This window comes from Asparagus officinalis, chromosome 7, assembly GCF_001876935.1.
Source record: "Asparagus officinalis chromosome 7, Aspof.V1, whole genome shotgun sequence".
Classification (NCBI taxonomy): Eukaryota; Viridiplantae; Streptophyta; class Magnoliopsida; order Asparagales; family Asparagaceae; genus Asparagus; species Asparagus officinalis.
The window spans coordinates 149,403,309-149,421,734 of NC_033800.1; the positions used below are offsets into that span (position 1 = coordinate 149,403,309).

The following is an 18,426-nucleotide window of genomic DNA, read 5'->3' on the forward strand; positions in this document are numbered from 1 at the left end:
TAGTCTCGCCTATCGAAATCAACAGTTATGAGATGGTTGAAACCAGGCGGTCGATTTGAACAAGGAAACGTGCGGCCCGCGTAGATTGACGAGCGCGTTCGCATTTCTTAAACGATCCTGAGGCTGACGTGTCGTTATTGTTTACCGCTATCAGCACCTAGAAACCTATAGAAAAGCCTGCAATCTTTGAAACCCAGAAGGAAGATAATAGTTTTAAATTTTCTTAAAGCGGCATGACATCAACAAGAATGTCAATACAAAAGAAGAATTCCGAACCCCTGAAGAATTCAAACCTTTCGATGCTTTGAAGGACTCAAGCTGCTGAGGCTGCACTTTTCAAACTTTGAATAATTCAAACCGTTGAAGAATCCGCACGGCGCTCTCCTCTGTTGACAGAATTGGAGGGGGAATATTAAATGCTTACAAGGGCTTGTTTGGTTGGTTTCTTGAAAACCAAATAAAAAGAGAACAAAGCGAGGGTGAGGAAATCACTTCCGATGATTTCCGTCCATTTCCTCAACGAAACACATGAAACGAAGCTTCCTAAAATTTAAGAACGCGCCACGTCGTTTCTTTTTTCTTGATTTCATGGTGCGAACCAAACAAAAGGGAAAAAAAGAAACTGTTACGGGAAATAGATTTCTAACAATAGCTTTCACTGATTTATTTGCCAACCAAACAACCCACTTACACTGCTTTATTTATGACAGTAATGTTTCATAATCAAAGGATTGACACGGTCAAACACTAGACACGACTAGTAGAGCCTCATCTTTTGTTGACGAACTAAAACTTTGAACATCGCAAACCTTAACTACAGTTAATATACAGCAAGAACAACGAAGGCAAGTTTGCGTACATTTGATTTTCATCCTGATGACAACTAGGCACGAGAAACAACATGAAAACTAGTTTAAATTTTAATTACTCTGCGATGGTCTGTTAATTTTTCCGCATAGAGCTAATAATGACACACAAGAAGTAACTGGAGAACATACCATTCATCAGAATTGCATTGAGACGCAAGAAGAAAAATGTACAAGGAACAATATTTCATTTCCCACGCTTAAGAAACCAAAAAAGAATAATATACAAATATCTCAACGAATAGAATGGGGGCATATCAACCCTCTACAAGCTGAGATAAGAGAAGAGCGAAGGAACCAAGTCGACGACGGACCATCCAAGTCCTGCATACTGAATAAACCTGATTCCGGTATCAATATCATACTCCTTACGATCAAACAGAGAGAAAAGCTTGTGAAGGTAACCCAAATGCTTATTGTTGTCGGCCTTGCTCTTGAGAGATGGAATGTAGCACGATGAGCTTCGGGTGTTGGGCAGAAAACCTGCCAAAAGTACTCTTTTAGCAGGCTTTCTGCCTAACACTCGGGCCAAAAACATCAACCAAACAGGCCCTAGACATATAAGTCCCCCAACTAAATTTCCCGATTGCTAAAAAAATGACGGAATCAAACTATCATTTGAGTAGCAATTATTGATATGAGAAATTAAATTATTGATGCAAAAGTATTGACAAGTTAAGCTTTTCTAACCTTCTTTAACTTTAGGTATTTTGTGAAATTCAAAAACGGAAAAAAAATCTGACTCAAATACTTTAAGCATAAAAAAGTTGTGGATGAGGAACCGGTGGCCTTATTCAATATTTATTTATTTTTAATATTTGGACGTCAATTCGTTTCAACTTTATCTGACCACCACATAAAAAGTCAAAAGAGTATGATATGCACAAGCGATCAAAAAATAATTGTGATCGTATACAGATTTTTTTATTTTAAAGAATTTATTAATTTAGAGGGTGCGCAACTATCCTTCTAACTTATCAGTAGGTAAAAAATAAAAAATAAAAAATAAAAAATTAAAAATCAAAGAAGCTAAAAGCAAACTCTTGCTATCTTACAAAGATAATGGATAACCATCATGAAACAAATTGATACTTACCATTCTGTCCATTTATGACAAAATCGTCAACATATCCATGGACTTTGATCCAAAAGGCAAGTATAACAACCCCAAAGCTGATTCCGGCCATAACATCAAGCAAGCTGTGCATACCCAAGTACATCCTTGCTGTTAAGAAAAATAATCAAACTTCAGGCATCCGCAAAAGTTTCTTTTTAACTACGCATAAGAATCTGATACTAGCGAAGAAAACTTACCTATTGCAATCAGCATAACCTTTGTGAATACTAGTACAAACCCAACCAAAATTGTGATGTTGTCTCTTTCAGCCCCGCATGTCAGAAAATAATACAGCAAGTATCTACAACAGGCAGAGCTAGCATTAGCCAAAATCGAAATTAACAAAAGTAACACTTGACGGAAAAAAAAACTAGATGCAAAATGGCTATACCCTGATAAGCACACGGTGTTGAGGGCATGCGACGAAGGAAGTCCATACTCCATGGCGTTCTCTTTCTCATCATCGGTCGCGGTAACTCTCCTCAAAGAAGGGCAACTGGGTCTTGGTGCCGATACCAAATCCTACACAGCATCAAAGACGTCGGATGCATTACCTCTTGTTTCTAAATCACAGGGACAGACATACATCAAAATCAAAACCATTATTTCACCTTCATTGCATTTCCAGCATAGTCGCAGAATGCCAACAGGATAGTCGCTTGTCTTGCCAATTTGCTATGTCCACTCTACTCATTACCAAAACAAAAAGGAAATCCATCAATCCTTCAATTTCAGCTCCAACCGCCAATATTTGCAGTAGCAACATATTTCTAAACAACAACAAGAACTCTTCTTTTACGCATAAAAAAATACATGCGACTAAGTTAGGATACTACTGATTTTCCTTTCAACTGTCAATTGCCAAATGCAGAGATTCACAAAAAAAAAAAAAAATCGTTCTAACAATCTGACGTTACATGATCATAACAAGACAAAAAAAGATGGGTTTTTTTTTTACATCAAAATTTTCTTACCCAGAACAGAACGGGAAGAAATCCTATGTAGAACGGAGCGGACACGGCGCAGGATAGCACAGAGAAGAACGCATCCAGGAACCCGTTGTGATTTCTCTGCAACCAACCAACCGATCAGAATCCAAACAAACCCAACCTTCCATCAATCAAAAAAAAAACAAAAAAAATGAAAAAAAAAAAAGTTGGAAAAATGGCAAATGGGTAGGTTTCGTTTAGACCAACCTGAATCTTGAGGAGGAAAGGGGTATCAAGTTGAACCCTTTTGGTGATCCAAGGTTGGGTTAGGGATCTAAATCTTCGAGTCAGATTCAGTAGAGAAGAGGAGAAGAGCCAGCCCAAGAGAAAGGAGAGGGACAGTGGTTGCCAGAACGGAACGCTGCCCTCCATCACTCTCTCTCTTCTCTCTCTCTCTCTCTTCTTTCTCTCTCTAGCGGAACTAGAAGAACAAGAAGATCTTTAATTTTTGCAAAGGTGGCTCCTTTAAAATTTATTAGGCGTCGAAGTTGTTGGATCTCCCATCTCGAAATGAGGCGGGTTTATTAAAGAGGGCTGGCTTGTTTCACTACTAATTCCTCGATTACTAATTTTTTTTTTTTGGGTTTTTTTTTTACGTATTGGTCCCTTACGTCATTGAATCGTTGAATTTTTTTTTGGGTTTTTTTAGATGTTAGCCCCTTACATAATAAGTAATTTGACCTTAGCCCCTTAAATCTTCATATTTTGATATTAGTCCCACAAATAGCTATGATATGAACCCTCAGATAGCCATGATGTGTTGATATGAACCCCTCATATTAACACATGATAGTCACTTGAGGGGCTTATAACAAAATATAGAGATTTAAGGGGCTAATATCAAATGACTTATGATGTAATGGGCTAATATGTAAAGGACCGAGCATGGCTATAAGGTTATTCTTCTATATTGGATTAATCGCTAACTCGGCTAGAGCTAATAACTTAGACCAAAATATTAGCACAGGACTTAAGGGTTTGTTGTTAAGGATAATAGTTGGTTGTAAAGGTTATGCATTGATTGTTAAGATTACGGGTTGGTTGTTAAGGTTAAGGGTTTGTTGTTAAGGTTATGGGTTTGTTGTGTAGGTTATGGATTTGTTGTTAAGGTTACGGGTTTAATTGTTAAGGTTACGGGTTTAATTGTTAAGGTTAATAAAAAACAAAAATAATAAAATAATCCTCATCAGTCATTTCAACTATCCATTGGTACATCATGATAAAGAGAGAGAGAAAACAAAAATAATAAAATAATCCCCATCATATTTTAATAAAAAAAGAAAGAGAGAGAGAGAGGATTCATAACCTTAACAACAAACCCTTAACCTTAACAACCAACCCGTAACCTTAACAATCAACCCGTAACTTTAACAACCTCCCAATACAAACAACCAAAATAATAAAAAACGAAAATAATAAAATAATCATCATCAATCATTTCAACTATCCTCTTGGTACATCATGATAAAGAGAGAGAGAAAACAAAAATAATAAAATAATCCCCATCATATTTTAATAAAAAAAGAAAGAGAGAGAGAGAGGATTCATAACCTTAACAACAAACCCTTAACCTTAACAACCAACCCGTAACCTTAACAATCAACCCGTAACTTTAACAACCTCCCAATACAAACAACCAAAATAATAAAAAACGAAAATAATAAAATAATCCTCATCAATCATTTCAACTATCCTCTTGGTACATCATGATAGAGAGAGAGAGAGAGAGAAAACAAAAATAATAAAATAATTCCCATCATATTTTAATAAAAAAAGAAAGAGAGAGAGAAGGGTATTATGGTCTTCACATATTTTAATGTCTTGGGTTTTGTATTTTGGGGGCTCAGAGAACAGATTCTTTATTTTTAGGGGTAAAACGCTCATTGACCAAGTCCTGGGGGTGGGAAGCATGTTCACTTGGCTTTTGGGGGCTGGAAGCATTTTTCCCTATTTAAAAACATTCGCTTGGTTTTGAGAAAGTTATCTTATTGAAAACACAGTAAAAAGTGTTGCTAAAATGAAATATGAATTAGGATTTTTATATGAAATTACTTTTAAAATAAGGGTGTTATACAGGAACTACTTTTGTTATCTAATTTATACAAGTCATCTTTAAAGTATATTTCATTTTAATCTACCATCAAAATACATTTACTGTTGGTTTTTTAATCAAAATTACTTTAATACCCTTTTTTACCCATCTAAGCGTTAAATTGCGCCCTCCCCTCTCTCTGCGGCATCAACCCCAACCTTACCATGACCCTGTCGGGATCCGTCATGGGCAACTGCGGTACCCTTGTCCACGCCGTCCACCAAGATCTATGGGCCCTCTATAGAGGGGGGAGAAAGAGATAGAGGAAAGAGAGTGTGAAAAGAGGGTTATTATATGGATCTTGACAAAAAAAGTCAACATGAAATATGTTTTTTATGGTTGATTGAAACAAAATACACTTTAAAGGTGGTTCATGTATAGATTAAACAAAATATACTTTAAAGGTGGTTTTCATATAAAAATCCTATAAATTAATCAATTTTAGACCTAAAATCATGAGAGCAGTTGTTTAGCGAGTGATCTATCATTATAGTACTCATTGATCTTGATTAGAATCTCAAGAAAATGATAGGTATCACCTTATTTCATAGTTGGCCTCATAAATTTTGGATAAAAAAGTAATTTAAAATATAGCACTAATCCATCCATATTCCTATGTTTTACACGTCAAGATTGAAGCTAATAAAAAACCACTCACTTTCAAACTAACTTTACCTTTTCCTAATTTCAAAAAGTTTTTTTCTTTTAATTGGTGAAAACACTTAAGGAGATCTCTAATAGAGATTAATATATATATTTTTTTTTCATAAAATGAGGCCGGTATATAAAGAGGGCTTGTTTTACTAGTCCTTTGGACTAATTCTTGAATGATTAAAATTTTGGGATTTTTTACATATTGGTCCCTTACATATTTCATATTTTTAAATCAGCCCCTTGGATGATTAAAATTGTTTTCTGCGTCATCCAATCCTACTAGTTTTTCTTTTTAAAATGGAGAATGTATCATTCAAGAATGTATCATTAGCCATTTAGCCTTAACGGTTTGGCGTAATTCCGGAAAAGGACATGGGATGCTCCTTTAAAAAAAACCCACATACTTAAAGCCTTCTTCAAAGCCTCCTTCTAAAAAAAACAATGATCGAGCATGGGTATAAAATTAATCTTCTACATTGGATTAATCATCAGTAACTTGGCTAGAATTAAGAAATTGGACGGAAATACTAACATAAGAGCTAATTTGAAGTAATTTATAAGATTATGGGGATTAAATAGAAATTTCAAAACTTTGATATTAATTTAAACTATGATACATTCAAGGGGGCAATGTCTTTTTTTTAAAAAAACAGACATTTTCGTAATTTTCCTTTATTTTTAATATGATTTGTTTCGTTGGAAGTTTGAATTCAAGTTTGGATCGTATGGGTCGAATGAAGACAAATTTGTTGAAATATAAATTTATTAGGATAGAAGCTTCACCTTGACTTGCATGTGATCCTTTGTCTCCTTATTTAAAGCAGTTATTTGGTTTTGAAAAAGTCAGTTTCTTAAAAATAGAGCAAGAAGTATTATTTAAAAAAAAATGATTAGCACCCCAAAAAAACTTAATTTTGAATTCAAAGTCATGCACTAAGTATTTAAGGTAGTGTGTCTTTATGATACTTAATAATTATGATTAGCACCCAAAAAAAAAATGATACACCTGTCTTGTATGGTCTTACGAATTTTGGGGGAAAAAAGTATATTTCAAGGACTCTAAGTAGCAATTTGGTATATTTTTACTCCAGCGACGATATTATATATAAAGAGGGATACTGTGGTAATAAGATCTTTGGTTGGAGCAAAATTTTCAACGACTAAACATCACATAACTTATCGTGTGATATTGATGTGCCTTCTTACATGGCAAGTAATTTCCAAAGATTGGAATTGGATTAGAATAATTGAAATTGGGTTAGTGAATCTCTGCAATTTGGGGAAAAATCATTCTCTCCCTTACATGAATAAAAAATAGAGGGAAAAGAGAAAACGGAGAAACTTTTAGGGTTTTTTTTCTTCCCATAACAGTTAGTTACAGATATCGCTTTACCTTCACCGCATAAGGCCAACTAAATCCCATAACAGTTAGTGAATCTCTGCAACTTGCTCGCTTTATATATTTTATCGTTGTCGGAGTAAGAAATATACCAAGTTAGTTCTTAGGAACAACAAAATTTACTAGCCTGATAATTTAACCAAAAACAAAAATTGTTATAAAATATAGAATCAATCATTCATATCCGTAGAGTTTAATATTATTTTTTCTTGATCACCATAGAGTTTAATATTATTTTTTCTTTTGTCATAACATATGCTATTTTAATAAAAAAATTCAATCTTTTTATCGTTCATTTTTTTTGATCAGGTCAGGCCTATTTCTTTGATATTATTATTTTTTGATCAGATCAGGACGTGGGCCGAACCGCTTTAGACATGTGACCCGACCTATTGGGTTCAAGATCAGGTCGAGTCTAACTCGGGTCCGTCCGAGTCAAAGTAGGCCAGGCCTATTTCTTTGATCTGGGGTTTGACATTAGACCAGGCCAGACCCACGACCTGTCTAGGGGCGGGCGGGGTCGGGTTCGGCTCGCGGCCCACGGGTCGTGGGTTGGCACATGAGTTTTTTTACTTTTTCTATTTTTTTATTTTTAATTTATTAACTATATTAACTTTGTATTAATATCTGTTAAACTATATTTAATTTATTTTTTCTATTTTACTCTTTATTTAAAATGATATATACACACACATTGTACAAAGATAAACATCACACACAAAAAATTGCAAATACAAAGATATACACGGTTCATACTTCGAAGAAAAAGTACGTCTACAGAATAATAATAATAATATTCTTTTAGTTTAAATTTAAAATACAAATACAAGAGGGAAAAAGAAAAATAAATGTTAGCTAAAAACTAAATTATAATAGTTAAAATTCGGGGTTGGGTTGGGCTAGGGTGGCTGAGTCGATGGTGGGCTGGGTTAAGGTGGACCGAGCCTATTTCTCTAGTCCCGGGTCTAGAGTTGGACTCAACCCGACCCATGATCCGCCTATATCACGGACCTGGTTAAGCCCGACCCACTACGGATCAGGCTAGGTCATGACCCATGGCGGGCAGGGCCGGATCACCCCGCTGGTTGACCCGGCCCACGCCCAACCCTACCTGAGCTCTGAATTAGGCTTCAGGCACATAACAGAGATCATAAAATCTGGGCCGAAGCCCATTAAGAAACTACTTCAAGTGCAAATGCCAAAACCCCCGGTCCCCAAAAACCTGCCAACAAAAAAACCCCGTCATCACTCGGTGCTCCTCCCCTCCTAGCTCCGATCCTCCTCCTCCTCCGCCGCCGCCGCCATATCCGTCGGGATCCGCTTCACATTTTCCGGCACCTTCTCTTAACTCACAAAGAAGTCCTGCACTTGCATCGTATTCAGGTGAAAAGGGGGCAAAAATGAAAAAGCTGTCATCTTTTTCTGTGGGGTTAATTTTTTGTTGAATTTCGTTGTTATTCGAATCAGTTTATTAGAGGAACAGGGGATGATTCTTTCTCAGAGCTTTATTGATCTCGGGGTTTACCGTCGACGGAAAAAGTGAGTATTTTGATCACATTTTGTTGTGCCCCTTGTTATTTGAACTATCTTGCTATCTATTTTCAATCATGATAGCCTTGATAAAAATAAAACACGAGTTTAACGCTGTAGTTTCAATATTTTCTCTAGAATATTCGTTTAAAATTAGCTTGTCGTGGGCATCATCCAATTATGGTTGGATATTCCATGAATGATGATGCCAATTTAGGCAATGCTTTGTTTTCTCTAGATTAAACACTTGGCTATAATTGGAGTTCCATCATCATTTATTTTCTGGGGAAAATCGAAATTCTCACATTCACCTATAGTGTGAGAGGTATATGGAATATGAACTTGAAATTAGATTATGTGGGTTACAGGATTATCTCATAGAGAATACATAAAGCATTGTTGGTCTTGTAACCGTCGTCCTATGGAGAATAATGCAGGAGAATAATGCAAGAATAGTATAGGAAACTGACCGTTCACCTATAGTATTTGCACATATTGGTATACCCTGTCAGACGTACGAGTATAAAAATCTGCTTATGTTCTAATTCAGCAACAAGGTAGGTAAATTTACTGATTCGTGCAAGCCATCGCGACACAAATCATAGGGTCTATATGAACAAATATGGGTATTTAAATTCTAAGAAATAGGGGTATGTAAAGCACTGAATCTGATCTGATTATTATTCAAATGTTTCCCAAACTTACTCAAACTTATGACAGCTTCTGTATAATCTGTTCATGCTTCCACAAAACAAGCAACGGTCTGTTACAGCAAGCAGAATTAGGGCACCACACAAGAGCATCGAGTTCACAATCACCTTACTGGAATTCTTCAACACAATCAAAGCTTGCTCCGAGATGAAAACTCCTGCCTCGCTCGATCCCTCAGAACACGTCTCAGCAACTTATTAGAAGCTGTTCGAGGAAATTCGGGGACAATTTTGACATAGCTCACCTATTATCATGAGAAGAAAATCAAAATCCAGTGACATACTAGGATATGCGTAAGCAACACTCGTGGAGCTGTAAATGTACCTTGAACAAAGGGTTGAGGTTTTTTTGAATGGCTTTCTGAAATTTAGTCCTCAAGAAATGCGGTTCACAATCTAAAGCTCCAGGTTTTAGTACCACCAAAACGACCAGCTGCTCGGGTCCTCCAGTTACAGGCTTAATGCCGACAGCAGCTGTTTCTAACACCCTTTCATCGGCCCTATTACATACACGTTCAATCTCCACCGAACTTGTCTATGGATCAAACATGTTATCATTTGTTAGATAGATGCTTGCTAGAAAGAGAACAAATGTGTAATGTTTTTACCTTGATCCCCCCAAGATTCATGGTATCATCTGCCCTCCCCTGGACGATATAGTATCCACCAATTGTTCTTTGAACTATGTCCCCGTGTCTTCTCAGTTTCTGTCAAGCAAAATACCATATTAGATAAATACCAGCTAAATGGTTCTCGTGGAGGATATATGTCATACTCATACCATTCCTCGATAAACTGGCATTCCATGGAAGTAAACTTTATTGTGATCAGCATTGAGTATTCTTTGACTGGCACCCATGTGAATAGGAAATAAAGCCACTTCTCCAACACAAGGTTGATCATCTGGCTGCCATGATCAGATTAAAATTATTATCAACACAACTTAAACTGGAAACTAATTTGAAAATTTGAAACTCACATATGGAATTCCTTGTTCATCTAAAATGACAAACCCTGCCGTCATTGGTGGAGTGCTGAATGCTCCAAAAGCTTGAGGTTGCAACAAGCTTCCTACTACATAGGACGATGCGAGCTCTGTCCCTCCACAAAATTCAATAATAGGTGGATAATATGCTCGTGAAGAAAGCCAGAGATCATCATCAATATCAGAAGTTTCACCAGTGGTGCCAAACCCCCTGCAATTTTTTTCTTATTATTTTTACACATTTATAAAGGAAATAAACACCAAATGTTGACATACCTTATCTTTGTCCAGTCAAGCCCCTCCATGCACTTGCTACTCTTCCAGGCTTTTACTATGCTTGGTATCGTGCCTAACACTGTCACAGATGCATCCTAAACAACCAATCTTGTCATTTGCATGAAAGTAAACGGTGAAATATAAAAGATTTAAATATGAATTATTGGTAAACACCTGCACAAATTTGCCAAAGCTTCGACCAAGAGGAGAACCATGATATAGAGCCAAAGTAGCACCAGTTAAAAAGGCGGAATACAATATGGAAGGTCCCATAACCCACCCCAAATTTGTAGGCCAGCAGTACACATCTCCTGCTTGCATATTGCAATGTGCCCATGCTTCAGACGCCGTTCTAATTGGAGAAATTTGTGTCCACGGAATAGCTTTTGGATCCCCTGTGAAAAGGAGAGGGAAAAAAAAATCAGAGATGAATATGTAGATCTTTGTATTGTAGTATATGATGCTAAAAGAGTGGAGGTGATAATTTTGCTTACCGGTAGTTCCAGAAGAGAAAAGTATGTTAGTCATAGCCTCCATCGGCTGATAAACGGGAGGGTAGTTGAATGGCCTGTCAGCATAAGTCTTTTCCTTATTAACTGATTACACACTGAAATTGATAGTTAAAATCAACATTTACTACGTGAAGTAATATTAGAGCTCAGCGTGCAGCCTGCACATTACAGTTGATGTTTGATGTCCGTTTTAAGTATCTTATGCTTCAGATTTTCATTACAGTATGAAAGGTCACATAATAATGACAGGAATTAAAGAGCGGACACATCAACATACTTTGGAAGAGCACCGGTGCTTGATATGAAGTCATTCCATGACAAATCATGGCTCCTCAGCGTGACTCCCACATTATTTCCGCGCACAGGAACGACAATAGCTTTTGATTGGCATCCCTCCACAACGCGACTGCAATAAAAAATAAATTAATCACAACAAATCACATAACCAACGAAATTTTGTTCCCTATAGTCGATTCCTATATCAAATATAAATACATATATGACCCCCGTTCAGTTTGTCTGTCATATTTGGAGCAAAACAGATGACAAAAGTCATGGGAAGTAATATAAGCATCGCTCACTGAGTCTGAGAGTCTAGAGTCCACAAATGCTATTCACTGTGAAATGTTTCACATGTTTATTGAACTGTGGATGGGGTGTTGCTACAAACAAAATACTAGAATAAATAATATCTTAGTAAATTGTACCTGTAGAGAGGAAACGTTCTTCCTCCTCTAATAATGAAATCCTGAAACATATATGAAGCACCACAGTTAGCACATCGCTGGCAGATGAGAAATGGAGGTAACAGTAATAATAACCATTCTGATATCAGCAATGTCATGGTTGGCTCCTTTTCTGTAAGAGGCATGTCGGTATCATTGGTGCTGAATATTGCAATTCTTTGGTAGGGCAATAAACTTATAGAAAAAATTGCAAACATGATGGTTTTCCAGTCACATATAATAGGATGATTGTCCTTTTCTGTTAACAAAAAGCTTTGCTTGCATTTCATGTTTAGTATCGGCTTAGCAGAGAAAAAAAGTAATTATTTTTGAGAAAACACAAAAAATAACTATTGTGTATACACCTTATTTGTTTTGAGTATCCTCCGGTGCATCCCTAATCGAAAATCACATGTCACTTCTTTTATATTCATTTACTCGTTTAGGATGTGGATTTGGATAAAGGCTTTACTGTTGTAATTTTAGGATAAAATCATATATTACTCTACAGTAAATTTGTTTTAGCTATCCAGATTACTTTGAGGAGTAATTACTTTATAGAGCTTATTCAAAGGATTTTGTCCAAACAATCATCATTGATTCAATTTCTGCAACTTCGATTAGCTTGGTGCTGATACTAAACGAAGACTTCAGTTAAAAGCCTTCAAGTTATACGCATTAACTTAAGACTTAGATTCTTTTTTTTATTAGGACATTATACATGAAATACATGTTTCTTCTTTACCCCCCATCAAATACATATCAACCTGTATTGGCTCTTTTTATAATTACAATAGAAATGGCCTGGTATTTGAAGAAAGTCACCTGAGTAAATATTCCTTTTGCATTTGTTATTCTCATGCGAGTAGCAATCTCGTTCGCAGCAAAGCTATCAGCGATTGTCACAGCAACATATCCAGCGAGAACTATTGCTAAATATATGATAACTGCTGTCGATGTCATTGGCATATCGATGGCGATCATATCTCCCTTTGTAAATGTCATATCCAATGCATTAGCTACCAACCTGTAAGACATCAATAGGGAAATTTATCTGCCATATGGAAGAAAATCACAACTATGATGTCTTGTAATTTTTTTAGTAAGAGCGAGAGGGGGGGAAAAAACGAAACCTAATGATGCAAAATTCACATACATCACTTGATCACGAAGCTCCTTGTATGTCAAATAATTAACAGGATCGTCGTCAAAGCCCTCGTTCCTCCAAATAATCGCCACGCCGTCATCTGTTTTCTTTGGCAAGCTCCCTGGTAACAGACAGCATTCGGCAATATTCATAATTCCTCCTGGGAACCAAGTTCCCCCGACGTTTGATCTGTCCGAAGTATCAAGAATAGCTTTTGGCGGCTCGCGAAATACAACAGAGAGCTCTTTTATGGCGATTGACCAATATATCTGAAACCAGCAAAAGCTCCACTCTCAGGGCAAGAACATTTTCATCGATAAAACGAACTACAAATTATGTCTATGGAGGAGATCACGCGTCTACCTCAGGATGTTGAACCGTGAACTTCTGGAACAGGGAAAAGCTTGTAACCGGATCATGATATGATGATCCTAACAGCTTCGGGCCATGAACTTCCATCACCCTCCCGAGATTTGAATCTTTGGATTGTATCCTGGCGATCAAGTAGTGGTACATGTTATTTGCAATAAATAAATAAATAGCGCATTACTAAAAAAATTAAAGAATCAGAAACTACAGCAAGATTGTAATTCGAAGAATGAAGAACGTCCAAAAGAGAAAGAACGATGCAACAGTTTTCAACCTCACACAATTACTTGAAATTTCCTATCAACATATCCACACAGAAATCAAAGCCTGATAAAAAAAAAACCCCATTTTGTTTTAATGCAGAATGTAGAATAAAAACCCAAACTCTGAAAAAAGAAAAAAAGGAATAAAATTTTACTCGGAAGGGAACCAGTAGGGAGGTGGTCCTCTGACCGAGACATCCCACTCAGCATACACAGAGTAGTAAACAAGCTGATGAAGCTCATGAGGATGGCTCGGCTTCAGCAGTCTTCTCTCCACCAAATCCCTCCATAATCCGGCCTCTGATCCTTCTCCCTTGTGAGCTTCAGCCACCCGTCGCAGCTCGCATCCGCTGAGCTCAGTCCTGCTGCTGTTATGTCCTCTGCTGTAATTTCCCATATGCTTGATTTGGCGGCAACAGCCATGGACAGTGCTCTCTGTCTCATGATGAAGCTCATGAGGATGGCTCGGCAACAGGTTTATGAATCTACACGGGTTATTTTGAGATTACTAGCTGTAATATATGGGTGTGGTGGGGATTCGTCCTATCGACGACCTGTCAAATGAACCCTCTTGCGGAAAAGTGCCCTCCGGATCTTGTGTTGAAAGAAGGCAAGAAGAAATCACAGCAAATAAAAAAAAAATTGCAAGGAAAAAGTAGAAGAGAGAACACCAAAATTTTAACGATGTTCGGCAACTTGCCTACGTCCTCGGGAGCCACACAAAAAATTTTCCTTTCAATATTAAAGAAGATTACAAAGCTTGCAAGAGATGATCTCAAACTCCTTGAGATCACTCAAAAAAGAATTCTCTTTTTATTTCTCAAGGCGCGAGATTTTTCTCTGAGAAATCGCGGCTCAAGGCGCTGCAAAAATCGCCGCCAAAAACATTCTGGAGATCGCTCTGGAAAACTAGCGTTTAAGTGACGGTCAGGGTTCCCTATTTATAAGGAACCCTTGGTCAAAACAGATTAGGAATATGTTTTTTGCGAGTTCGCCGGACTGCGAAGCTCGCCTGTATGACTTATGTTTGCTTGAACATAGTCAAGCTCGCCTGAACTGCTTCGTCTGCGCTTAGAGCTCGCCTGCACTTGGAGTTCTCCTGAACCTCCAAAGCTCGCCTGATCTTCCAAGTTCTCCTGAACTTCCAAAGCTCGCCTGAACTATCAAGTTCGTCTGAACTTCCAAGTTCGCCTGATTTCTTAACTTAGAAAAATCTTTGCTTTGCAAGCTTGTTCTAAGGTTTGGGTCTACACCCGAAACCAACAGGGTGACCCTAGAACCCATAGGAAAAGCAATTCTCAACGTTATCCGTGTAATTACAATCAGTAACCTCAGAATTATCCACGTAGATACATAAGACTCCTACATCATCTTTTAAGGTACCGGATTGCAATGAATCCATTATGTATCCATCTATAGACTTTTTGTTAGCAAATTTGTGAAGTATCTGACTAAAACTGGTATGGGTGCTGAGAGTTTTAATTTGTATGAATGTGATTTTTTTTTTTGACTAATTATTTTATGGGATCCCCAAAAGTGCATCATGGGCTCCTGACATCACTGTGTTTTTTTTTGCATTTGAAGAGATAAAAGGGTGCAAAGTGTGTACGCAATTGCCAGTACTTAATTGTCCCCAAGTTGAGAGCTACAGGGGGTAAGTCAACTTCTGAAACTGGCAATTAATCCCTTAATGGCTGTTTTTATATGAGATTTCAGAAGTTCTGACTGAAACTCACGTGGGTAATAAGTCAACTTGTATGGACTCTGTTAAGTTTTTTTCTAGAGTTTTCTTTGGAATCCCAAAATTTAATGTGGGCTCATGAAATCAATGGCTCTTTTGCATTTGGAGGGGGATAGAATGCTTAGTACACACGTCATCTGCCAACACTTAATTGCAACTCGCTTGATGGAGATAAGAGGCAAATTTAACAACGCATTTCTAAAATACAGTAACAACTATTTCAATTTAAGTGGATGGTCCACCAAAGTTTCTATCCACTCATGTTGCCTAACTATCCTTGCATGATATGAATAGTCTTTTTATATCTATACTACTTATAAAAGAGAATACTCATATCAAAACTTTAAATTTCCTATTTTACCCTTTTAAATTTTGATAATTCACAATTATACCATTGGTTATAACTAATCTTTAAATAATTATCCATAACTCTTTATTAAATGCACATCCTACTCTCCCTAAGAATATTTGGTCAAGAATAAAATCATTATCAATAGTTTATAATCTAATACTACATACAAATGGTTATGTCTATATTTAAAATTTTAGAATGTCAATGTTTACTTTTTGGTCTACCTTAGTTGCATGTCGGGGGGCTTGCAACTTTTCTCTCTAAGAAGTTGAAACAACTGTATTGGAGGGACATCAAAGTTTAAACCATGGGAGGACCAGAGTTTTGTAGAAACTACATAAAGTAAAATTAGAGAATGATGCACTTTATTCTTTATTGCTTTGGGTCTTTTGAGCACCGACTGGTAATTAGTCAAAATTTTTAACTCAAGACTATGAATTTCTTCCCAATCAGTCACAAAATAGTATAAGACAAAGTTAATCAAATAATTATAATAACAAGATGTAGAGTCTAGATTTTTAAAATTCAATTTGAATCAATGCATAAACTATGAACCAATTTACTACAAACAACCCTTTTTATTTTTATATAACTTCTCTTTCATCTCTTGAGTGTAAATTAGCTCATACATTTTCTTCCACTCACCATAATACCTACTAAGTCAAACCATACAATTACAAAAGAAAAGGTCAACTAGAACTCCACTTGGATTAGAATAGAAAATTTAACAAAGCACATGATGTCGACTTCTTTCGAGGATCAAATTTGCTCAAGCACGTGTTAGCATGATATGTTCCTCTATAATTCAATTAGAATTTTGAAAATATGTTTTAAAATTTGATTATTGTAGAAATGAGACAATTTGGTACAATTTAAATTGGTACAATCAATTTGGGATCACTCAAATTTTAAAATGTATTATAAAAAGACTAAAATGAACAAATGTATTTTAAAATCTCATTAGATTAAATATTTTTAAAATTCAACCCCCTAAACGTATTTCACAGTATAATTTGAAAATACATTGTATCAAAAAAAATCTATGATGTTAATATCATGAAATAGGGGCACGATTAGGAATGCATTAGGCAAATTATATTATCATTTTGATGTTACAGTGAAAGTACAAAATAAACTTTCTTACCATGATTTTAGAAAAAATATTAAATAAATACTACAACCAGCATATTTACATGCATCCAAAATAAATGTTATATTTTTATTATAAATAGCCCTAATTACTAAAGTGATGTCTTCTAAAACTTTGGTTTTTTACCTTCTAATTAATTACTCATTTTGTATGTTATAATTTTTTTTATTTATTTCTCTCTTCCTCTCCTTCCAACCATTTGACTTCTATTTCTAAGAAACGAAGTGCTTGGGATGACACTAAAGATGGAATAGATTTCTATGGAAATGCTATCGTAATGATTTAGTGCTAACTTGTGAACTAGAGATTGATAAAATGCATATGAATGACATAATCAGTCTCTCTTGCAATTATCACGAAACTTTAACAAGTGACAAGTCCTTTCGCATGGTATATCTCTATCATTCAAACATGTCAATTTTAGTTTTAAGTTTAAGAAATTTATTTGGGAAAGCTCTTATTAATTAGCATTTCCTTAAATAGCTTGAACCTTAGTGTAAATTGAGCAAAGATTTGTCTCCGATCTCTAATATTAGATCATCTTTTAATATTGCTATTGTGTTTACAGAATAAGTTTGTTCATACATAGGGTTATAATTTTTTTCACTCTATTAATCCACGTCGGGTATCTGCTATTTAGTAAATTTGACCCTCTATGTGTGTATGTTTTGTTTTAGCTTTAAATGCTGATAATTAATATAGACTTTGATAAGGTAATTAAATTTGAAACATAATATGAATTGGTTCTTTTTTTGTCTCATTACCCTATATAAGTTAAGGTATTCTAGCTATTAGCTAATCTAATTATCTAAGAATCCTAGCACATAAATCTCTTATTATGTTCTTTATGTAGATTTCATGAATATTGGTAAAATCTAAACCAGCTTAATTACATGAATATATCTAAATCATCGATTCACTTCATTATTTTACGGTCCATATTTAAAAATTTTAATACTGAACAAGTATACCCACGTGCAACGCACATGCACTTTACTAGTATATATAAATGAGTGAATAGAAACTTTGGTGGACAAAGACTTGATGTTTACTTAAGTTGACATAAGATCAACTCCTATTTCTATCGCCTAAAATACTGCCATGCAACAAGGTAGAACACTATTGTCTTTCCTTTCAACTGTCAATTGCCAAATGCAGAGATTAAAATAAAGGTTAATTTCACGATACACCCCTGAACTTTGCGGTCGTCCACATAACCCCATTGAACTTAACTTTGTTAATCTCATGTAACACCTGAACTACGGGATGTCTCACAAACCCCCCCTAAACTTTATCTTATCTCACATAACCCCCGGTCATGTAATTTGCAAATAATTAAAATGTTTTTGAGAGGAAAAAATCCCAAACTTGCTCACTTGTCGTTTACACTCAAAATACCCCTTCCCAAAATTTTGAGTTCTTTTTCTCTCTCAAGAAAATTTTATTTATTTACAAATTACGGATAGGAGGGCTATGTAAGATAAAGTAAAGTCTATGGGCGTTTTGTAAGATACTCCATAGTTCATGTGGATTAAGTGAGATAAACAAC

General features: G+C 35.9%; 2 protein-coding genes across 2 annotated transcripts; both read right to left on the reverse strand.

Moving 5' to 3' along the window:
* Window positions 983-3,480, reverse strand: LOC109847977 (lipid phosphate phosphatase delta-like). The gene is made up of 7 exons (XM_020417210.1): window positions 3,180-3,480; window positions 2,958-3,053; window positions 2,595-2,669; window positions 2,375-2,505; window positions 2,181-2,284; window positions 1,949-2,091; window positions 983-1,455 (listed from the first exon to the last, which is right to left on the reverse strand). The coding sequence occupies exons 1-7, from the start codon at window positions 3,342-3,344 to the stop codon at window positions 1,132-1,134; spliced, it is 1,038 nt and encodes a 345-aa protein (XP_020272799.1). The 5' UTR covers window positions 3,345-3,480; the 3' UTR covers window positions 983-1,131.
* Window positions 9,299-14,110, reverse strand: LOC109846563 (probable acyl-activating enzyme 18, peroxisomal). The gene is given in 15 exon segments (XM_020415810.1): window positions 9,299-9,602; window positions 9,683-9,892; window positions 9,966-10,064; window positions 10,139-10,264; window positions 10,337-10,553; window positions 10,619-10,713; window positions 10,793-11,013; window positions 11,113-11,186; window positions 11,408-11,536; window positions 11,838-11,878; window positions 12,681-12,882; window positions 13,012-13,271; window positions 13,366-13,495; window positions 13,790-13,970; window positions 13,973-14,110. Coding segments are annotated over 15 exon segments (2,217 nt in total). The 5' UTR covers window positions 14,091-14,110; the 3' UTR covers window positions 9,299-9,488.